This window comes from Phaethon aethereus (genome assembly GCF_964289735.1).
Source record: "Phaethon aethereus genome assembly, chromosome: 18".
NCBI lineage: Eukaryota > Metazoa > Chordata > Aves > Phaethontiformes > Phaethontidae > Phaethon > Phaethon aethereus.
Window position 1 is genome coordinate 10957089 of NC_138594.1, and position 24746 is coordinate 10981834.

The following is a 24746-nucleotide window of genomic DNA, read 5'->3' on the forward strand; positions in this document are numbered from 1 at the left end:
TCTGGCTATGAGAAATTAATTTAGGTGTTTTATACGTGTGACTATGACATAAATGCCTTTAGGCGTTCTATGCAAATTGTGTATACAAACTGACTACTTTTTTGTGTGACTGCCTATTCATTTTCAAATCTAAACACTTTCTTGTAGATTACACTGACTATCTATTTGCAAAGAATCCCTCTTATTTTTGTGTTTATTTGAACATAATATTTAGTTTTATTTTCTGTGTAGCTACAAAGCATGTGTTTTGCATAGCTTAAGATGTACAGACACATATATATTGGTATTTGACCTTTTCTACTTGAATGTGAATAATTTTGCAGGTTATTTTCTTTCAAAATGAATGGTGAAGAGGAAATATGGGAAAAACTAGATGCAGAATTTGATCACTGTGTTGTGGATATGAAGCCTCATGTTCTAAAATTGCAGCATAGGTCAGGTAAATATGGTAAAATGTGCATATAGAGAAACACTGATAACAAAATTCTAGGTTACTGGTAATTATTTTGTGTACTTGTATTGCTTTCTTTAACCAGATGCTTAATGTCTGATATTACAAGGCACTGTTTTGAGGGGGGGATTGTATAACTTATAAAGTTGCGGTTTTTTGGGGTACCTATTGCAATTGTTTGAGCTTATGTGTCTTGTCTTGGTGATGTAAATGTGCTTTTGCATAAATACATTATCTTCTCTATTTTTAAAAATTTAATTCAGTAGAAAATGGAAGCTTCTAAAAGGCATTGGTTTTGAGATTGCACTTACAAAATTGCAAATATTTTTTAGAGAAAAGGTTTTTAAAATTTGACTTGGGTATGTGGGATAATATCACACATTATAAGACAACAATTAATAAATGATGTTTTATAAATCTAAAGAAACTTCTTACTATTAAAGGCACAAAGTCTATACATTAAGACCTGGCTTTGTAGATGTTTAGTCGTATGAATAGTTTCATCATATGGTAGCGAAACTTGTGTAAATAGAGATTTTTAGAATGAATGAAGATTTATTGTGTATTTCAAATATTAACACTCATGCAAGCTGTATGTTGTAGTTAAAGGCAGCTCTTGCAGCAAGTTCAGAATTTCTGCTGACTTATGTGTTCTGTACTTTAATTAGAAATTGATTTTGAACATGCTATTTCTAGAAGTCATGTAAACATAAAATCACAGAAAATATTTCTAGATAATATAAATTTGAACTATTGTTAAAGACTTATTTTTAATCTAGGTATTTAACAATTTTTTTCCGTTGGTTGGTTGGTTTGTTTGTTCTGCTTTAAACTTTTGGATAAAAGGGAAGCATCTATAAAATTGGTGACCAATAATGGCTTCTGTTATTTCTATGTGTTTGATTTGTTCTGAAAATGTACAGTGATTATGTATATCTATATTTTTAGAACGACAAAGATGTGCACTGTGGATTAAAAAACTATGCGAACCCTCAGGAGCAGGCACAGGAATAGTGGGAAGGAAGAATCGGAACCTGTATGCAAAACTTTTGCTCCACATGCTAAAGCGAGGTGTGCTAGAAGGTCCTTTTACACATAAACCAGAACCAGGAATACTGAAAACTTTACCTTCATACATGGTGAGTGTAACTTCTTTATATGACAAACTTGCTCAAATATTTTATGAAGTCTTTGGTTTGGCATAAATGTGAAAATTCTGAATTAACTGAGTGGAATTGCATGTGGTAAATACAGGCACTTACGTTGCATATCTTGTCATTGGTGTTGGAAAAAACTTTCATGAGACCTGGTTCTTCAAAAATCAGGTTCTAAGGCAGCTTATAAAAATAGATGTTCTGAAAGAACAGAAAGATAATTTTTGTCTAATTCTTTGAAAGGATGTAATCAAAGACTCTTGAGGCCATATTTTTTCATAATTGGCAGATGGTTCTTACCAAAGGAAAAATGAGGTGACTAGTCTATCTCTCTGTGAAAGAAAAGATAACAGTATTTAACACAGATATTGTTAAGTTTGCAGTTTGTTTGCTGAAGACCTGAATACACTGTGGCAATCACTGGCATCAGCTTTAGTGAGATAATAGTCCTAGTTTATACTAAAATTACCCATACTGAAAGAAGAAAATTGCTGGAAAACACTTACACAATTGCATATTGTACTAATTTCCATGAGTTGGGAACATCATATTTGCATACTTCACTGACGTCGTTGGAAAAAGAATTTTCATGCTGCAGATATTCCTGCAAGGAACTACATTAACAGTGTAAGGAATATATTTGTGTCAATATATTCTAGTGTTGATTTTGCATTTATTTTAATTGCAGTCAATTTATTTTGATGAACCAAATTCAACAAGAGTTCGGAGTAGTAGCCCAGACTGCTTACCTGATTGGGTGATGGGGGAACTAGGCAACAGTGAATCTAAGCATGAGGAATCATGGAAGACGTCTCCTAAAGAGGAATCATCTTCAGCAACACCACTTACGTATGGGTAAGATTTCTGTATTTGCTTTATTCAGTACTTGATTCATATTTAATAGATGTTTGATTTGATAAGCTCTGTATGTTTCAATATGTGTGTATGAATTGATTCCAGTCCCTCATGGACTCATCTTGAATATAGTGTTTGTACTTTATATACAGAAGCTCTGGTAATAGCTTCTAAGTTAATGATAACTTTTACACTTTTCTGTTATTCCATTACTCCATTATGTCATCTTCTCTGGCTTCTGTTAAGTCTTCCTACATGTCCTGTAGCTTTATCTTCTTTCCCTTCCTTTTGTTCTCCTTCCCCTTTCAGTTACAGATGCTTAGCATGGAAACTCAATAGGCCAAACTAATTGTTTGAGAAAGTTAGCAACTGAAGGGAGGGCTTTATAGTGAGGGGACATGTAAGAAAGATGGGGACAGACTGTTTAGCAGGGCCTGTACCGATAGGACAAGGGGTTGTCGTCTTAAACTACAAGAGGGTGGATTTAGGCTAGATGTAAGGAAGGAATTTTTCACGATGAGGGTGGTGAAGCCCTGGCCCAGGTTGCCCAGAGAGGTGGTAGATGTCCCATTCCTGGAAACATTGCAGGTCAGGTTGGATGAGGCTCTGAGCAACCTGATCTAGTTGAAGATGTTCCTGCTCACTGCAGGGGGGTTGGACTAGATGACCTTAAAAGTCCCTTCCAACCCAAAGATTCTATGATTTGCACTGGTGGTTACTGTGGGGTACTCATGACCTGCACAATGAACCTGTTTGCTAACGTAGAAATCACGGTCCACTTCTTTGCACCATTCTGTCTTGATGTTAATACTCTCTGTAGATTTGGTAACATCCTATGTAGACTTCAGAAGTATATAATAGCTATTGTTCTGACATTCTAAACATCTATCAAATAAGCTGGTACTCTGGTTATGTTTTTCAGACCTCAGATATGGTGGCAAAGCACAGTGATCACAAGGCAAGAGACAGAATTCATACAAAATTACTTAATTGGGAGAGGGAAGCACAGACAAGTGTGGACAGGCAGTAAGGAAGAAGTGATGTGGTAAAAGACTGTATAGATGCAGAAGGCTTTTGGGCCAGATTTTTCTTAAAAGAGATCAAAAGAGTTGCTGTCCAATTGGAGTTCTTGTGCAGTCTTGTTTTCTGCATACTGATGTACGGAATCTGGAAGGTGATCATTAGCTAATGAAGTTGAGGTGGATTCATCTTCACTGTTTTTACGTAGTTGAAAATAAAAGGAATGTACAGTAAGCAAGTGACCAAAAATGTGGGGATAGTAAACATAGAATATTAAAAAAAAAAAAAAAGTTGTAGTCTAAGGTGATAATGCTGAAAGGAGCTTTTGTATCAAATAGTTCTTATGTCTTTTTCTATAGGGAATAGAACTATAAACAAGTGTACATATGGTAGATTTAAAGGATGTTCTGTCATTGTTGCTCAGTGTTTTTAGAGCGAATAGAATAGTGGCTTCCTTCAGACAAGCAAGTTTTGCTATTCTGTGACAAATGAAGAAAAGTTAGATGCTTACAAAGAAAAAGGGATTTGATCCAGCTTTTTGTGAGCATGTTAGTCCTTATTAAACACTTATCTGTGTGTCTTGTGTTTCATCATGGCTTCGTTATGAAATAGCAAGATTTCTTTATATTTCTCACAAGCTTCATGAAGCTTGCATTACTGAAGGTCAGACTGGGCCAGCTATACCTCTTAAAACTTAAGAGGTTAAAAATCAGAGCTGCTGCCTGTGGGATACTCAGGCATGTTATTTTGCTCTCCTGTGTGGGGAGGATTGATTGTAATTACTCCATCTTTGTCTGAACAATCTCTCTCTGAGTTTGATTTAAAATGTTTTGATTTATATCATGCTGTCTACTGCAAATACATGTGCTTTGTTGGTGACTAGCACCCCCTATGCCTAGATCCTGCACGTTTATCGTTAGGATAACGCAAAAATTTCAGTATTACACACTTGAAGCTGCACAGCAGAATCCTGAATATCTGTAGCTGCACCTTGTTATGGCAATCCGTCGGACAGTCTCTTTTTGTAGGTTTGCTGGAGCCAGTAAACCTAAGGGGCATCCTTAGTTCCAATCAGTTGGGCATAGAGCTGTTTACAAAGCAGGTAAAGGAATGACATCTATCAGGTTACTAAGGCTTGTTTTTCTGTTGGCTTGGAAAAATGTCCCTGCAGTATTGAAGGTCTGCAAAGCTGGTCAGTTGGCCACTTGAAAATCATAAGCTTTTTTTCTCCCCTATTTTTGGGGGATCTTAGGTAAATTTTAGTTTTATCTACATTCCGTTCTTAAATATTTACTTTCTAGTTTTTCTTCTGCAGTGCAACTTTGCACTGATTATCAAGTTCCATGTTCTTGTTTTTTTATGTGGCTGCATTTCAGTCATGGGTGGAATTGCTTCTTGTTTGCTCGTTTGAAGTTTAGTTAATGTTTAAACTCTCTAAAATCCTTAGTGGGGAAAAAAGCACTCTTGGAGGTAGAATATTATTCAAAACTCAGTAGGCTCTATACAAAAGGAAGGAAGTGTTTGCTCTGCTTCTATATGAAACTGGTTTGGTTTCATTGCACTGTAAATATGCTCTCAGGTTTTGTTTCAGAAATCTAATGCTTTTTTTATGTGTTCATTTACATTTTTCTTAAGTGGTTATCATTAGCTGGTTTTGGTGGGTTTTTTTTAGGCACACTGATGTTTATGCTATATATCACAGTGCTGAGTCTTGCATTTTTAAATTTTTCAGCTGTGATTTGGATAGATGACAGGCACTCTTGGAAGTTACATCACATGGATATTGAGTATTGTGAAACTTTTCCTCTGATGTATCCATTAACCACGTGTAATTCTAACAGTCACTTAAAAAGTTGCTCTTTGGACTGATGCATCTCCTCTGAGTCTTACAGAGTTAATACTGGGGGATTTTCTGGTTGCTTACACTCAAATGCTCTGATACGAGCCTGTGGTTTTGAAGTGGACTTGTGGTTTAAGAAACAAGGGTGGAGAATGGAGAAATTGCCAGTTTTGTGACCGTATTGCTGCTTTAGGCTTGGTGATCCAAAGAACTGTTGGGAAGAGCTGTCCAGATAACCTCAATTAAAAAAATTAGGTTTGACCTTCTGAAAAAAAGGGATGTACTGTGCTTCAGAAATGCTTTTTGAGACCTCAGCTAAATCTGTGTTAGCGTTGTGCTGTGTCAAGGTAGCCAGCATAGATCTGATCAGATCGTCTTGGTCATTGGGCCCCTCACTACAAGAAGGATGTTGAGGTGCTGGAGCGTGTCCAGAGAAGGGCAACGAAGCTGGTGAGGGGTCTGGAGCACATGTCTTATGAGGAGCGGCTGAGGGAACTGGGGTTGTTTAGTCTGGAGAAGAGGAGGCTGAGGGGAGACCTTATCGCTCTCTACAACTACCTGAAAGGGGGTTGTGGCGATGAGGGTGTTGGTCTCTTCTCCCAAGTAACTAGTGATAGGACAAGAGGAAATGGCCTCAAGTTGCGCCAGGGGAGGTTTAGATTGGATATTAGGAAAAATTTCTTCACTGAGAGGGTGGTCAGGCATTGGAACAGGCTGCCCAGGGAGGTGGTGGAGTCGCCATCCCTGGAAGTGTTCAAAAAACGTGTGGATGTGGCGCTTCAGGACGTGGTTTAGGGGACACGGTGGCGCTGGATTAATGGTTGGACTTGATGATCTTAAAGGTCCTTTCCAACCTAGTGATTCTGTGATTCTGTGATTGGGAGTAGCACCATCGTGATGAAGTATCACTCTGGGCATTAGAAGCAGTTAAGCAATTATCAGTACAACTTTCCACTTTTAGGCCTGGTGCAGCTTATTGATATCTCTACAAGGCCATATTTGCTGCATAAAAACTCCTCTGAATTCCTTACTTGTACTGTCAGCTGGGGTGTTATTTGAGGGGGATGAGGCAGCATACTCCTCCCGCTGCATCCAGCTCGTCCCCATTTGAGGAAGGCTGAGGTATCGTTCTGCCTACTCTGTCCCTTGTATTCTTTGCAATATTTTTTCTCTCTTCACTACCTGGATTATAGTAGAATATTAGAAATCTGACCCCTTTTCCAATTCAGTATCTGAACCTAAGATTCAGCTTGGTCTGTCAAAGTTCCCAAAGACGTGGGAGGGGTGGTGGACCTTTATTTCATTTACTTTTTCTTTTTTGTCTTGTGGGACTGTAGCAATACTACATTGGTGATCAACAGATGCTTTCCAAGGCTCTGGTGAGTTCACTGGACACCTGTATTGCATATTATTTCATGCCGGGAGAAGCAAGTAAGTGTGGTGGAATAAGTTCCTGATTTAAAGAAATCTGGAGGTGAAACTTAACTGTATGGGCATGGCTCTGCTAATGGGTACTCATACCAAGAATGGAGCTGTATCTAAGGAAATCTGCATTTGTGTTGGCAATTAGAAATTTTGATCGCTCTGTAGATTATATAAATTAATCTTTATAGCAATGAGAAATATGTTAAATATGTGAGGTACGCAGGAAGAAATACTCAAAGTAAATGTTTTGTAGAAATAGCTTAGATAATACTTGTGTCTATATTAAGATGGTAGCTATACTCAACGTATAGATCCTGTCTTTCTTTGTGTTTACAGTTTTGAATGAGTTATCAGTGTAAGTAAAGATGTAAAGTATCCAGTATTTCTGGAATCTGCAGTTTGTAGAAGGAACCAGCAGATGGTGATCTTGTTACATTACACTTGCCACTAGTCGGACTATATATTAGGAAAACTGTATCCATAGGTATGTAATATATGTAGTTGAAAGAAAATTTTGCATTCCAACTGTGACTCAATTCTTACAGACAGACTGCAACATTTTCTTGCGGCAAAATAGAAAATGTCAGTGAGAAATGTTTCAGTAATTTTTTGATGTTGATTTATCTCAAGATTCCCTCCTTTAAAAGAAGCAAACAAATGGAGAAGTTCTTTTCATAGTTATTTTTATCTTGAAATATACATACTTCTATGTATGAAGATTTTGGCTTTTCTGTTAGAAGTTGTTTATCTGGCTAAATAAAAAGTAGATAGATAAACCTCACTCGCAACTTAGGGTGTAAATGAGTAAGACCAAGTAGCTGGTGCTAGAAGGGTGCATCTTTATTTTGAAAAATGAGAGAATTGGTTTAGGAATGTGTAGTTTGGTTCGAACAGAAACCTGGTCTTTCTGACAGTGTGGGAAAACTCTACTGTATGTTTATAGATTATGCCTGAAAAACACTGTTAAAGGTTAGTGTGTAGCTGCGCTGTACCAGGAGGAACCAGTGAGTTTCCCTTACTTTGTTCCTAGTAGGAAATTATTTACTAATCTCCTTTATTAGCAGCAAATTGCTTCCTTCTCCTGTGCTAGCTCACTGTTTTGGCTGAAGCAGGAGGTCACAGGGCTGGTGTCAAGACACTGACCATTCTCCACTCACCTGCCATGGGGAGAAAAAGAAATAATCTTGTGATTTCTGGAGCCAGACTCATATTAGCAGAAGGCTAGAAAAGGGAATGAATGGGTAGTAGATGCTTGATATGAGCAAAATTGTGGTCTATCTTTAATATCTTACCAAATTTTGTTTATAGGATTAAGTAAAAAAACTTCCTTTCCGTTTCCTCTTCAAAATAACAAATATATAACTAAGAATATATCTAGACTTTTTTTCCCCCCATTTTGTCTATTTAAAAATGTTATCAGTAACTTGGATTGGTTTGAATGTTTATCGGTATTCCTTAATCTCTTAAAGATAGGGGCATGAATTGTGTTTTCTCTCATTTTAAACAGTTGGAACTTCATTGAATTGTTAGGTCACCTGAGTACTGTTCAGAAAAGAAATCTGGATTTACTGACAGGCAAAGATTTGTCACCTTTTAATGAAAGATAATTTTGTATCAAATGAAATCTTGGTAGGAAATGCATGATTCAGAATGGTAGAGATAGTCATTGTATTATTATATATTTCTTTTGACCTTTTTTGCCTCTAAGACTTTGCTTATCTAAACTATTTACTGCTTTGTAATTGTTACTTTGCATCCATGTATGTTGTTGGTATTTATTGGTGCTGGAAGGGAAGGTATGCTCCCAGTTGTTACTTCACTGATCACTGCTGTTTTGTTGAAAGCTGGGGCAGTGTGCTTCATGAAAAGTTTGTCTGTGTTTGTCTTCCTAGAAGTGACTAGTTTACATTGTACATCCAACAGTTGTCTTTCTGTTCATAAACACATAATTCATCTCGGTGATCTTTTTGGCATAACTTACTGTCTAATTTGCTGCCAGATGGAAAGAATGAAAGGTATTTTAATGGTCTGATTTGATTTTAATACAATATAACTAGTCACAGGAAGGTGAATGGACTAACAAGAGTTTTTAATTGCTTTACTATGTGTGGATTTGACAATGGAGTATATGCTGAAGGGTGTTTTGCTACTGTTTTGGATCTTTTGCACTATCAACCTATCTAATAAACTCTTATAATTTTCATTTTATTTTGTTCCAGGCTGTTCTCTTCTCTTACTGTTCTATAGTTGAGAAATGTCTGTTGACTAGGTACATCAGTGAAGGTGATCTTCACCTATCTGCTATTCTTAACTTCCTTTTGTTCAAGTGCTTTATTTATGACAAAAGTTTTTCCAGAAAATCCCTGTCCACTCTTTTTCTCTACTGGACAGAGTACTTGTTCATGCTGTACTTGTACCCTGTCTTGCGGGCCTTTCTTCACCATCCCCCCCATACTTACCACTTTTGTCCATAAAACGGAGCTGAAATGAAATGCAACTAATACAATCTCTATGGCTTGTTTCTTTGACATGTTACTTTCCATCCTGGCCTGTGAAGTCATTGCATTTCTGTTGGCCTGTGTGTGTAGTTCTTGCCCTTGTCTTCAGGTTTGTATGTTATATGAAGATATGCCTTGATGTAACCTCCCATTTTCTTGGCCTTAAAAGTCTTCTCCCCTATGGTGCAGCCAACTGTCACCTTATTTCCTTTCTCTCTGAGTTGCTGGACTTTATCCTATGCTCTCATATGCTTAGCAATTTTGTTTCCAAAATGTTTTCCTAGATCAGCCTTCTCAGCGAACCTGTATTTATTCTAACATTTGTTGGGAGATGCTGGGTCATGTAGTAAGAGATGCAAAAACACCTTTTAATATACTGCGATATTCACAATATTTCTGGTGGTTTTGTTGGTGTGGAGTTTTTTGGGTGTTGTTTTTTTAATGGAATGCTTAAGGCTTTTGTTTGCCTTTAACATGCCTTTAAGAAGAAATTTTTCCTTTTTTTTAGTCTACTATTTTTGATCTTTACATGTTGGCTGACAACTATTTTCTCTTGTATATTTTAAAAGATTTTATTTTGAGATTAATATCCTTTGTGTGCCACAATTTGCTGAAAATCAATTATTCTCTTTGTGCCTATTCTTTGTGTTAATAACAGGGAAAAATTCAAGTACAAGGAGAAGCCAGCATTTAGATCACATTCTATGAGTCCTCCTCACCAGACAGATGAAGATAACCTAGCCACACCACTGTCTGTAAGATGCTTCTCCTTTTTGTCGTAAAACTTGCTCTAGTTTCAATTAATTGTTTTTGTATATCCCCATAAAGTTGTTATTTCTAATTGCATGAGTCATGATCCCTGTGTATAAGTGCAGATATTTGGTAAGGAGTGATAGGAAGGACTAAAGTTCATCAAAATCTGCCCTCTGCAAGTGCAGGGGGAAAGAATTTCTTGTAGGATGCTCTCAGTTCTTCCTAATTGTTGACCTCTCTGTAGTGTAGCGTGTTTAATGTCTGCTGCATTGTTTTCCCTAGGCTTGGCAAACTGACTGTATTGGCATCATCTTGTATTTTGCAATAGTAGATTAAAGCAAGCTGCGTAGATGTCTTTGGCTATGTTTGATGACGGTTGACCTCTGAAAGAGTGAATTTTGGACAGTTTGCTTTATCAAACTTGCCACAGCTCGCATTATGGCTGATGGAAGGACACTAAACAGACTTCATGTAAAACCTTTTGAGTCCAAAATATTTAGTGATATTGCATGTATAATTGCAAGCATTTAAACTGAAAACTACTTCTGACAAATATATGTTACCAACAAGTATGCTGTTTTCCTTAGTGAATGTGTTGTGTAGCCCTGTAGTGTCCAGTCTTGGTTACTGGAGAGGTCTGTCTCCTGTGGCTCCTTCACCATAGCAAGTGCATCTATAAAAGCTTTCATTCCTCCATGAAACACTGAATTTGCTGTATGTATGTATGTGGGTCTGCCCACACTTACTTTTTTATTGTATTGGAGGAACGCTTTAGAAGGATTGCAGCTGGAAGTGGGCTGTTGACACCTGAGCAATTCATATAGACTGCTCTTACTCTTCTTCACTGGGCACAGTCAAGAACTTATGAGGACATAAAGTGCAGGTGGGATAAACTGGGAGCTTGCATCTGTAGTCTGTCTTTATGAGGAAATTTGTGTTCCACTGTGCATTTGGATGAGAGGGCTAGAAAGGGAATGCTTTATCATGGCAGGCTACAGATGGCCTGTAGACAAAATTTGAATGTCTGTGTTCTAGGCTCTGGTTAGTATGAATGTACTTGTGTGTGGTGATTGTATATATACCAATGTAATTTAAAAAAAAAAGCCATAATTAAAAATAAAAACAGATGCTGGATTTACTAAATTTCTCCTTATTGGTTTCCTGTTTGTTTTACTTAACTGTCCCATAAGAAATTTGTTTTTTATTGTAAAGAAAAGGATTTCCTTCAGTTGAAATTTGGATTTGGGACTTTAAAGCTTTTTGGTTTTTTATTGTTTTGTGTGTTTGCTGTTTTGTTGTTGTTGTTGTTGTTCCTGGCTCTGCCACAGGCTTCCAGGGCAGTGTTAGATAAATCACTGCAACTTCATTGTTCTTCAGCTCCATATACTGCATTCTACTGTGATTACAGCTTTAAAACGGCCTTTAAGTGAAAGAATCCTCTCTTGCTTTGCCAAACGGTTTGATGAACATTTGGCTGGCTGGAACGAATAGTATCTTGTTCTGTTGTCAGTAACGCACAGATGTTCTAGCATAATTCAGGCGCAGGTAGAAGAACAGGGAGTCTTTTAAGAAACATTAAGAACTGCCTCAACCACGTGTTGATTAACTGAAGTCAAAGCTCCATTCACTGTATGTTCATAATGAATGAGCAGATTTAAAAAAGAGATGCTTTCGTGCCAATACACAAACCTCTCGCTAACAAAACTTGATGAGACAAAGGAATTCATACTTAAATGTTCTGTTGTTCTAAATACTGTTATATTGCAGGGGAGCTGGTACAGATCATTCTCCTTAACTATTTTATCCATCATATACAATCAGTAGTTACTGTTACCCTACAGGGAAAAGCTTTCTTTTGAAAGGCATAACCTTGCCCAACGATAACTACAGTCCTTACCGAATGTTGGAAATTCTTCCTGCAAAGAGGACCCCTAGTCTTGAGCTGAGCAGCAGCTACTCTGTCCTCTGCTTTTGTAACTCTGCCCGCTATAACTATCCCTGCCTTGCTGTGGTTTCCTTTAATTTTTTTAAGATTTTTTTTCTGAGACTGATCAGGTGATCTCTGAATTCTGAATCAGTCCTGCAAAAGGTACAGTGGAAACAGCTCATTTCTAGAATAAATATATTGCCTGAAGAATGGAGTATTTTGATTTTTGTTTAGTAAACTCACCCTTTGCAAAGGAGGCTGTTGCTGTGGAAATAACTAACATAAAGAACAACATTAAAGTGAGGAGGCAGGATGATTTATCCTCTGAATTCCTTTCTTAGCACAGTATGCTACTGGTAATTGAGCCATTTAGATTAAAGCTGTCAGAGGTACCATGACACTGTTAGGAAGTGCAGGGTAAGCATGGCCAAGTCTAATGAGAAGCTCTTTTTTAGACCATGTATCTGCCAACTCTTCTGATATTTTGTTTGACTTTTTTATGTTCCAGGACCATCGTCATAAAAAAAACATTTCTTTGGATGACAGTGACCTCGAAGCACGTCTCAATAGTTGGAATCTTGGGGTAAAATAGAGTACATTACTTATTTATTGACTTGAAATGAAAACTCCATAGTAATGTAGTCTGCATCTCTGAATTTAGTCAACAGAACTTTATGTATGAATCAGTCTTTTAGAAATTATAAAGCTTGGAAGGGTTAATTGTGAATACATCTCATCTTGAGAAGAAAATATTAAAAATGCCTCATTTTTAAGCAATAATAATCTTACTGTATTTAATATAGTTACTGATAAGCAAAATAATAATATCTGTTGGTCAAAACCAAGTGTCTTGGGTAGAAATTGAGACTGTTTCTTGATAATTCAATAACATTATCTTGAATTTATGCTTGTATAAATGAAGGAAGAGTTTGGCTTTCTGTGTCTATTTTTTTTAAGGAATACAGAGTTTGCAAGTTATTAATACAACTCAACATTTTGTTGCCTGAGTTTGCCTCCTTTTGGAAGTGTTCAAGAGGCTTTTCAGTTTGTTTAACCTCTTTCCTTCCCTTTTAATAACTAAAATCTTTAGACCAGCTCTGTGGCTCTTCCTCATGGAAAGAATAGCATGTCTTTCCTCGTGAATTCTTGTGAATTTCTTGTGAATTCTTTCCTCGTGGAAAGAATTGTGAATTTGCTTTGCTGGGGAAAGAATCTCCTTTTGTGGAAGCTTCTGCAGCACTTCAACCTATGTTCTTGTATAGCTCTGGCTTTAGAATGTGTTTGTCAATACGGTACTTTTGTTATGATGCTGAGATTTATCCTTGGCTATTGACTTGGATATATCAAAACTAAAGTATCTGAAAGAGAATGTACTGTGGGGATGGAATAAAGAGGAGTTCTTTCTCGGACAGCTCGACAGCTCGACAATTTCAGAACTAGTATTTGTTGGATCTCAGTAAAAATGTAGACGATATCTCCCCAAAGTTTTCAGTGTTTACAGCTATTATGAGACTAATTGGTATTTAAAATTTTTTTTCGGACTCTAATCCACTTTTGTAAACACTTCTGTAAAATCAAATCTATTTTCAAGCTATTGTCTTTTCTTAGAATTTGAACATGTCCATGTTTGGGCTGGTGTAGTGCAAGACGTAAATACCGTGAGGCAGTAAAGATACTTTTATACAGAGAGGTGAGGCTAGCTACGATCCATGTGAATCTGGGTTGATTTTTTTTTTATGTTTTCATGTACTAATTTAATATGCAGGACTTGATCTATGTGTTGTTCCTGAGCAGTTAATCAAATATTTTGGACCTGACGAATTTAAAATTTATTTTCTTTCAAGACTACTGTTATAATAAGACTTTATTCCCCTGTTTGTATTTGCAAAAGTGCTATGCAGGTGTCTGAAACAAAAGTGCAAGCAGTCACTTGCAGATTTTGGATATTTGGGCTGTATAAATACCTGGATTATATGAACAGATAGTTGTAATACCTCGAGCTTTTAAAACTGCTTTAAGGGGGAAACTTGCTCACGGCCATTTTACAAATTGTTCCAACTAATGCTGGCTAAGAATCTCTTTATATCCAGCATTTTTATATCAGTGTTGATCTGCTTGCTTGCTTATCTCTTTAATTTTTTTTGTTTTTTATTTCTTTTTCTAATTGAGATTCCAGTTTGCAATCATGTTGTGTTGATAATGGATGGTTATTAAACTATGATGATCCTCCACTGATATGGGAGCTCTCTTGGATAACAAATTGGCTACCATGACACATAAATCAGGTTTTCAAGTCTCCTCTCCAGGGATGGTAATTAAACAAGTCGCTAGTGAGAGACTGATTGCCTGATAAGACTTGTTGGGAGTTAACCTGACAAAGAGGATTTGAGGTTGTAAAAGAGAGGTCTGTAAGTGGTTGCTCTTGAACAGTGTTTCCCTGCTATGGATCATGGCTTCCAATGGGTTCTTAGAGGGTCAGGAAGTTTTAAGTAGAGTTTCATACTTAAAGAAGAATATGTAATTATTAAAATAAAAAAAAAAGCTTACTAAATAATGACAGCACTTCAGAATCTGTACGGTTTGAGTGTAAGATATAACTGCTATTATTTGTAAGTATTTGTATTGCCATAGGAGAATCTGGCTATCTTTTAATTGCTAGCACATTTGCAGACAGTTTGAGAAACTTAATTTACAAGTGATCCCACCTCAGATACAGAAGACCCTTGACCCAAAAGAATACTTCAGTAGAGGGGGTAAGTTAGGAAAGGAAATACAGGATGGCTTTCACCTTGACCTGCCTAATATAAAGAGCAGTTGTTTTCAAAAAGCTTTTCAAAATGTCCTTGTTTTTTCATTGTGTTGGTGGTTTTTTGGGGAGGGGGGGGTTGGGGGTGTTTGTTTGTTTGTTTGTTTTTTGGGGTTTTTTGTTTGTTTTTTTGTGTGTGTTTTTTTTTTTTACTTGGTGTCAAGGGAATAAATGGTGAATCAAGGTTGCTAGTCTGGCAAAGAATGTGTGCTTCTGTACACTCTTGTTGCAATGATGGGGACAGAACTGATCCTGGGAATTTTGGACAAGTCCTTACACAGGGATTTTTCTCAGTGAGAATCCTTGAAATGTTAGGAAGCTATTCTTATTTCAAGTACATTATATATGCAATAATTATATATTATATATGCTTTTATTCAAGAATCTGCAAATATCTAGATAAGTGCTCTACATAAAGGTGAGAAAAGCTTAGCACCTTAGCATCTTCCAGCTGCAAGTTGCTGCTAAGCCTTCACTGTTCCAGTATAGGCTTGTCTGCATTATAATGACCAGTTATAAACTGTTGATTTATTTTTACCCTTATGATATACCTTTTTAATATCTCTTTTTGATATATTTAGAACATATCAAAGAAGATATACCTGTATCTTCTTTGATATGTTCTAAATTTACTCTTCTTCAAAGGTCATGTATTTTTAAGATCACATGCTGAATGTGTTTTCACTCTTCATGATATACTTACATCAGGGGCTGAGATTGTTGTTGTTATTACTACTATTAAAAATATTGTGAATTTGGGAAATGATTTTATGATTTCTCCACTAAGCAGAGAGGTCAAAGCTTAACAGACTGTAATATAGATGCTTCAGATATAGTTGTTAGTAGTAGTAATAACATTTTCTACACAAGAAGTAAAACTGTTGCATTACTTTGCTAATATTGTAGCTTCACATAAGTAATAAAAGAATTTTTCCATTTGCCTTGCATCATTCCTGATTATCTCTATCAAACATTTTATTGTATTACTCAACCTCTTTGCTGGGTGAGGAACTGGCTGGATGGCCGAGCCCAGAGGGTTGTCGTGAACGGTGTTAAATCCGGCTGGCGGCCGGTCACAAGTGGTGTTCCCCAGGGCTCGGTTCTGGGACCGGTCTTGTTCAATATCTTTATAGATGATCTGGATGAGGGAATCGAGTGCTCCCTCAGTAAGTTTGCAGATGACACCAAGTTGGGTGGGAGTGTTGATCTGTTGGAGGGTAGGAGGGCTCTGCAGAGGGATCTGGACAGGCTGGATCGATGGGCAGAGGTCAACTGTATGAGGTTTAATAAGGCCAAGTGCAGGGTCCTGCACTTCGGCCACAACAACCCGATGCAACACTACAGGCTTGGGGAGGAGTGGCTGGAGAGCTGCCCGGCGGAAAGGGACCTGGGGGTGCTGGTTGACAGCCGGCTGAACATGAGCTGGCAGTGCGCCCAGGTGGCCAAGAAGGCCAACAGCGTCCTGGCCTGTATCAGCAATAGTGTGGCCAGCAGGAGTAGGGAAGTGATCGTGCCCGTGTACTCGGCACTGGTGAGGCCGCAGCTTGAATACTGTGTTCAGTTTTGGGCCCCTCACTACAAGAAGGACGTTGAGGTGCTGGAGCGTGTCCAGAGAAGGGCAATGAAGCTGGTGAGGGGTCTGGAGCACAAGTCTTATGAGGAGCGGCTGAGGGAACTGGGGTTGTTCAGTCTGGAGAAGAGGAGGCTGAGGGGAGACCTTATCACTCTCTACAACTACCTGAAAGGGGGTTGTGGCGACGAGGGTGTTGGCCTCTTCTCCCAAGTAAGTAGTGATAGGATGAGAGGAAATGGCCTCAAGTTGCACCAGCGGAGGTTTAGATTGGATATTGGGAAAAATTTCTTCACCGAGAGAGTGGTCAGGCATTGGAACAGGCTGCCCAGGGAGGTGGTGGAGTCGCCATCCCTGGAAGTGTTCAAAAAACGTGTGGATGTGGCACTTCAGGACATGGTTTAGGGGACACGGTGGCGCTGGATTAATGGTTGGACTTGATGATCTTAAAGGTCCTTTCCAACCTAGTGATTCTGTGATTGTTCAAGTTCTTCAGATTCTAGGCATGCATGGGTAAATGTTTAAAAAAAAAAAAGTTGAGTTGTGATTGTAGTAAATTTGCCTTTTATACATGGAATACTAATATAAGCTAATTTTAAATACATTATAAAAATGTGTTTTTCTTAGCCTCATATCTAAACTGATGTGGGAACTGTCCTTTATTAAGTGTTCATGCCTTGAAGTTGCCTTTGCAATGCAGAAAAGAAGAAATCCTTTTGTATTGCCATTTGAAGGGAAAAGTTTCAGAGCCAGGAGTCTGGACAAATGCAAGTAATCTTTGGTCTTGTTGTTGCTCTTAACTTTGTCATTCTTTAGCTACTTTAGAATGTAATAAAAATCCCTCAGCTATCCTATTTTATTAATAGCTGTCAATAAACTTCTGCATGTTGCAAATTTAGTACACTTCATAAATGGGACAACCTTACCGCCCCTTATTTATGTCTCAAAGAATGATTAAATATTATGAAATATATGTAATGTCAGGAAAAGAAGCTTGCTGGATAACAGAATTAAACTTGCTTTTTTCTCTTTTTTTTTTTCTCTTGTAGTTGCCAAGCTTTTTAGACTGTAGGTAAACACAATTTTTTTGATATAAAATTCAAGTAAAGGAACAACAATGAATTAAATCCCTGCATACTCTTACCTGACCTGCTTATATATATTTTTTCATGATGCTTCTGACACAATTTCATTTGTCACTGAATTGTAGTCAGTTTTAGGTGTGACAAAGCAACATCCCAGGAAAATCAGCACTTCATTTTAGGTGGAAAGCATACAAAGGGGAAATAGCAAAGGTTTTTTAATCAGGGAGAGCATAATTTTTCACCATTGGAATTCAGCCAGGACAAGATTTAACTCGTTAGCTTTTTCCAGGAGTTACGTGGGATCTTCAACACAAAGAACATGGACACTCAGGTCTTGCCCAGAAGAATTTATCATGGGAAATGTTATTGCCTAATAAAGGTTTGAGAGGACTTAGACCAAAGAAATTCCGTGATCGGTGGCTTGCATTACGTTCTCCTTTCTTGGAGAAATTATATATAACACAGGGTTAAAGTAGATGCAACTATAGAGAATTCTTAGGTGGCTACAGCAACAGTGTATGTTATGCCTGTTTTGTATACTTGGCTCACATCTGCCTTTGTCTTTCCAGTCTAGTTAAGCTCAACCATTTCTGTACAAACCATTGATTATCTTTTGTTTGGTTTCTTAGTCTGTCTGCTTACTATAAACATACCTACTGTATATGTTGTGTTGGAGGGCAGCAACACTGCAAAAACTTTCCCACAGTGAACTCCAAGTGGTGGTGTGACTTCAAAAAATAAATTCAACTTCCATGCTGACAAACAGCCTTCATGTGCTTTAATGTCCTTCCACTAAGACTGCAGAAGCAGCATTAAAGTGAACTTCCCTACAAATTATGATGTTAGATAAGAATGTCCTTACTCCAATTTCCTGAAGCTACTCAGCAGTTCTTTCTGTAGGGAACATGCTGGCTGGCTGCGTTTGTTAGATTAAAGTAAGAACTTAGGGCAAGGTTCAGTTTAGTTGTTTACTATTTCGAAATCTTAAGTGTTCTTAACTCTTTCATGTGTGTCTTTTCCACCCTTGTTTTGAAAACAATCCCATTTTGTCTTTGAAGAAACTTAAGGGGGAATGTGAAACAAGCCTGCTGATCCAAATGTTTTGGGTTTTTTTCTGAATCTTGATATATACAACATACCTTCTGACTCTGTTCCTTAACTGTACTGAGCTACAGTTGTGTGTTATTGAAGATCACTATACCTTGATAAACATCTTCCAAAGAATGAAGTGTGACACTGGAAGGGATGACATGAGAACAGAACGTGAACGTTGTCATTGTTGTGGTATTTACTGTGTCAAAAGAGCAGAACCTCTGGATAAGTTTCTAGACTGACAGATGTAGAGCCTGTATGCTATTTTCAGCCTGAGGGGTGAAATATAGTTGATGATCTGAGGATGAGTCTTGTGGAAGTACATAGTGCTCAAAGTTGTGCTTTGTTTGTGCTGTCTTCGCTTTTGTGCGAAACAGTTTCAGCTGGGTTTACTCCTCCTATCAATGTGTCACTCGTTGCGGGCATTGGTAGCTTTAAAGTTGTATACTTCAAAAATGTTTAGTTTTGAGCGCTTTAGGTGGTATTAAAATAAATAAAAATAGAAATTGAAAATACTAAAGTTAAAAATTATAGCTAATTTACCTCATTTGTTTTGGAATCTGTGTCTTACGCAGATTTCTCTCATATGTTTTTCAATTTCGAGTAATATTTTCATAAAGTAGATTATTTCTGTGAAGCAATGGGGATCCCCTAATGGGAATCTGATCATCCAAAGCCTTTCTAACTCCAGTGCATGAGGACTCAAGTACTAGAAGGTGACCATGCCAGTCCTCATCAATTGAAACATGGTTTGTTGTCTGACTGCCTAATAGAACAGGAGAATCCAAAATCTCTTCTACAAAGAAATTCAAAATGCCGTTTTTGTTAAGAAGTGGTATTTACAAATTAGAGTTCAATTCCAGTTCAAATAAAGATGTCTTTCACGATGACATTTATTTGGTTCATACTCTTAAAAAAACATGAGATTTACTGTTCTTCTCATGGCAGTCCTTCAGTTTCATACATATGTATTTTAGTTTGTCTTTGACCTTTTGCTTATTATTTTTAAATTTGCATGTTTCTCATAAATACAAGCTTTTTTCATTTTTGGGCATTCTTTATTGTGATACTCCCTCTTTAATGTGGTATAATTTTGAGAACAAGAAGTTTTGCAGAAGACCAGCATGAAAAGAATGAATGTTGAGACATTAAATGTTTACAGATCAGTTTAAGTGGATATAATCCACAACCAGTAACAAAGTGGGAACATTTAACTTCAAAGCACATATGGCTGCTGTTACAAAATCAAAAAATGCAAGACTTGGGCCATATAAACTATTAGAGACACATTTTCCTTCTTTCTCATAAACAAATAGGATATACCTTAGCTATTTAGATTGGTTTTGAAATGAAGACTGTAAACAGCTTAATTTCATGGTCAGATAATTTATTTCAATTAATTGTAAATATTTACAATAATTTTTAGCTTTAAAAAAGCAAAAGTAAAGGGTGGGTGATTGTATTCATTTTGCATGAGAGAGGGGGCTTTTGGAAGATAATTAAGCTTTTGAAATTCGGTTCTGCAGCATCAGCCTTCCCAAAATTCCACCAGGTATTGGTGAAGGCTTTCAGTGTTACGTGCTGCTCGGTTTTCTAGGGAGCCAGATCAGGCATCTAAGCCTTGTTCAGTCCTGGGTATCTCTACAGGTGGTGGTTAGGCGTGTGGGATGGATGAGTAGGTGAAATGAGCTAGAAGGAAGAGTATACTACTAGTAAAATCAGAGATTTTTAGATAGAGCATACTACTGCAGGTACAAATGTGTAGGATAAAGAAATTCCTCCTAATTTTTTCTGGTTTAGATTTTCTGTACTCTTTATTTCCGTGTCTCTTGATTTTTATTTTTCCCCCCATTTTCTATCTTCCGTGGTTAATGCCCCATGATGTTCTCACTCCTGTACTCCTGACCAGTCTCCCCTTCTGTGTCCAAAATATTTTTTCTTTTTTTAGTCAGTGCACACAGGATTCCTTTATTCACTAAAGGCTACCCATGCTTTTTGCATGCCAATCATAGAATCGTAGAATAGTTTGGGTCAGAAGGGACATTTAAAGGTCATCTAGTCCACCTCCCTGCAGCAAGCAGGGACATCTTCAACTAGATCAAGTTGCTCAGAGCCCCGTCCAGCCTGACCTTGAATGTTTCCAGGGATGGGGCATCTACAACCTCTCTGGGCTTTCAGTGTTTCACTGCCCTCATTGTGAAAAATTTCTTCCTTATATCTAGTCTAAATCTGCCCTTGTTTAGATTTTTGTGGCATATTAAAAAAAAAGACACCAAAAAACCTTGAAATAAAACCAGCCCAGGATGCTTTATATGAAAAAAAGTTTAATATATTTGTTTTAATAGGCTCCTTGACAATAAAGATAATAGGTTATTTGTTAAGTTATTGTTTTTGGTATACTTTCATCTATAGTATTAAAATAGTAGATAATACTATTCATTAAAATTGAACATATGTGTTAAACATGGTAATATCTACAACTATTTCTAGGGGAAATGTGCCAACTTCAGCAGCATATAGAAATCCTGCATAACCTTTTAGAACAGGAAATGAATAATGCTGTATCAAATTAGAATTACAGAAGGATTAAGCCCCTTTTGCACTGATAAATTCAACACAAATTTATTTAATAGTACTGGAGAAAGTGCAAGCACTTGATATATTTGCCATGCCTCATAGATCAGTTTAATCTTTTTTGGGGAAAAAAAATAGACTAAATGTTGTAAGATGTGTATTGCAATCACATTTGTATTCTAAATCTCACTGCCACCTTTTACAAGATTATACCCTTGAAAGCTTTTCCTGGGTCCTGTGCATTCTCTGTGATGTGTTGTTTGAGCCTCATTGTTATGAAAATTAAAAAGATATAGCTGTCTGATAGAGGAAGTGGGTTGTGAACAATGTTTTGTATTCAGTTCTTAAAAATAGTGATTAAAAGAGCTGCTTTAATTATACAGTACTGTTAATGAATTATTTCCTTATGTTTTCTCTCTATGACTTGCATATGTGGATATAGTTTCAATGCACTCTACTGTAATTTTTCAAAAACAGTAGATTAAAATAATCGTAATCTGTGATTTTATTTTAACTTTACACGGATGTAAATGAAAGTTTATCCAATAAAGTTGGAAATCTTTTGCATAAGATATTTAAGTATTAATAAATATTTAGCTGCCAAACTCTTTGAAACCATGCATTGACAGAATTTTTACAACCACAAGGGTTTGGAAAAAAAAGTGCAATTTTTGATCCCAATTTGCATTAGGAAACACTAAAATTTTAAAACTTGCTGAGTAGGTCATGTCCAACAAAATGATTTCTTATGAAGGTTTTCTATTTCTCTAACTTGTAAAAATGGCGGTATGTTATCTGGACCTTTGTGCTCTGCTGAGTGCTTTTCTTAAGGATCACTGAAATGTTCTAAAGGAGAAAGAATTATGCACAGGAAAATTACTTGTGTTACTTCTAGGTTACAGCCATGTATCTAGAGATGGTGCTGTATTGATAATTTACAAATTAACTATGTATTTATAGATAATCAAATTTTCTAGTGGAAAGCAGTTCTTGAACCGGGTGTGTACATCTGAAGCCATGCTTAAATTTGTTTTATTTTTGTTCTTTCGAGTGGTACAGTTAGTGCATTAAGTACACCCTCACAATACAGATGAATTCTCAAAGCATGCACCCAAAGTTGTCATTGCAAACTTTTTCTAATATTTGGAGATATTTCTTAGTCTTTGTAAAAAAATAAGAAGACATTGTTGACATCATTACTTTTCTCTAACTTGTTTTTCAGTTAGAAAATCCAAGATATTTGCGGGAAAAACCGATGCCAGTGTCTTTGGTAGGTATTTATATTCCCTTGATGTTTCATGAGGGTGAACAACCATGCTTAATATTTTTCATTTCTGGTTAGGATTGATTTTACTTGGAGTTACTGCTTTGAACTTGAGTTGTTTTGAACTTTCTCATTCAATAGATGACACCCAAAATTGGCCTAGGAAAAAGTAGCCCTTTTCGTGATGAACAGGCACTATTTCGAATGCATGAAAAAGAGGTAAGATGCTTTTTAGTCTTTTTATCAAAAGAAAATTACATCCAGATTACTCAGTTGTGGCATTTCCTTTGGAAATTGGGTATTCACAAAGCAGTTTGTTACAGCAGAAAATCTCATGTAAGAGAATTTTTGCTGAAGTGGCAGGGCTTTTTGGTACATACTTAATGTATTTCCAATTACTTAGGGAATAAAAAGACTTTCTGAACACATTTACTGTTCCTTTGAAGGAATTTTTAGGTTAGAAGAATTTGTATTCTAGGAATTTTCCAAAATACCTTTTAACAGAAGCAATGGAACCCTTGATTTAGTGAGGATTTTTGTTTACTTGCTAGATATCTTTAAAAATCTCCTGATACAGACCTTATTTCTATTAGAACCTACATTATTTCTATGTTTGATTCATCTATCTGCAGTCCTCTTTTATTTGTATGGGTTTTGCATTATTTCTTTTGAACACTTAATTGGCGAGATTACTGTCGGAGCTTGCCTATTTAATCCTCTCATATCGTGTTATTTTGTTTTGAATGTGTACAAAAATAAAGTGTTGTGGTCATTTTTATCTCTTTCATTTTTAGTATTTTTGTCATAAACTACTGCGTTCATTTAAAAGATCAGTCATGACATAAAACTCAAATATACTGTGTTTAGCACGTAGGTATTTCACATTCTTCTGAAACCACATAAGCATGACTTTTTTTTTTTTTGAAAGTCAGTGAATCAGTGGTCTGGTGGACCAGACTTCAGGAAAAGAAATTGAACATGTATTAGGAAAAAAGATTTAAAAAAACCAAACCAAAACAAAAACCGATCCCAACAGTCTGTTCTCTTGGCCCTTCAAATTTCTGTTTTCAGCCATATGCTCTTGGAAAATCGAGGCATGTGTACACAGTTCCCTAGCTATCCACAGGTACTTAGGCCTACACAGGACTGGAAAGGAAGGAGAAGTATCTGCAAACCATGAAACCATCCCTCCTTCTACACGGTCTGTTGTAAGGATCCTTATGAATTAGAATTGTCCTAAAGTTACTGTCAAGGACACCGCAGGAGACATCCTTAACTGAGGTACAGGGCAGGGTGGATTTGGTTTGCAGATACTTCCATTGTTGTTAAAGTAATATATATGACAGTCTGCTCTGTGTTGATAGCTGGCAGTCTAATCTGGTGCTTAAACAAGCAGCCTGATATGGCAGTTGCACAATACATGTTCCTTTCACTTTCTCTGCTGTGCTCTAGTATTGACTGTTCTTTTGTATTGACAATATTCAAACCACCATTGCCTCGGGACGAGGCAAGGCGAGGTTTCCTAAGATGTGAAAATAGGCCAAAAAATAAATAAATTGAAAGCACAATGTTGTTGTTTAAATAATATTTTCGGATTAAATAAACAGGAATGCATGCCAAGTAGCTGCATAAAAAACTTAGGGAATGCTTCTCTAGCTAGTGGAAAAATCCTCTAAACCACACAGTAAAAATCCAGTACTTTTTGCTAATGGTACTCGACTGCGGGCTAGTTTAAACTGGAAAGATTATAGACAGCATTTCACAATCACCATGTGTGTGCTATTAAGTAGAAAACTTAAATGTGTTTTCATCTTTGTTTGTGAAGCTCAATTAAGAATAAAGCCTTTTCATTTCTAGAATATAAATGTATTAACAGAAAAATACTGCTGTACAGAAGACTTTTGGTAAACCTTTAACTATTTTCAACCTCTTTGTAGCAGAACGGGAGAACATAAAATGGGATAACACTTTTCTTGCTTTTAACCTTTAGACCTTTGTTCATAAACCATTCTTGCACCTGTTTTGACTCTAATGCTAAACATATGGCCATTTCCAATGATAACCACATCACAGATTTATGAAAATGTGAATATCATCAGGCAGTGGTTTTTAGTCATATTTTCCCCAAATACTTCTGACATGGATTAAACCATTTGGGAAACTGTCATTACTGAAAAATCATGGGTTCAAACAAGGAAGATGCAACAAAACAGGAGTATGTCAGTTTTCAGCAGTACAGCAAAACAGAACAGATGGCATGACTGGCTTATGTGGATAAATAGGAAAAAGTGTCCCTTTGAACTTCACCTTTGGTCATCCTGAGTGCCACCCAATACTCCACAGAGCATAGAAGGGGGAAGGAAAAAGTTCTTATTTGTGATTTTTTTTCAGAAAAACAGAACCAATACTACTGCTAAGATAGGGGCTTGAAA

At 36.8% G+C, this 24746-nt stretch overlaps 1 protein-coding gene across 1 annotated transcript in view; it reads left to right on the plus strand.

Annotated features, from left to right (window-relative positions):
* Positions 1–339: 339 nt before the first annotated feature.
* The window catches only part of CEP112 (centrosomal protein 112), a gene marked incomplete at both ends in the record, with an annotated part of 184569 nt that continues 160162 nt past the window's right edge, over positions 340–24746 (plus strand). The window contains 8 exons of the mRNA XM_082008283.1: positions 340–439; positions 1400–1590; positions 2294–2460; positions 3383–3418; positions 9902–9998; positions 12432–12506; positions 22273–22320; positions 22456–22533. Coding sequence (XP_081864409.1) covers positions 340–439; positions 1400–1590; positions 2294–2460; positions 3383–3418; positions 9902–9998; positions 12432–12506; positions 22273–22320; positions 22456–22533 — 792 coding nt within the window. The remainder of the gene's footprint in view (positions 440–1399; positions 1591–2293; positions 2461–3382; positions 3419–9901; positions 9999–12431; positions 12507–22272; positions 22321–22455; positions 22534–24746) is intronic.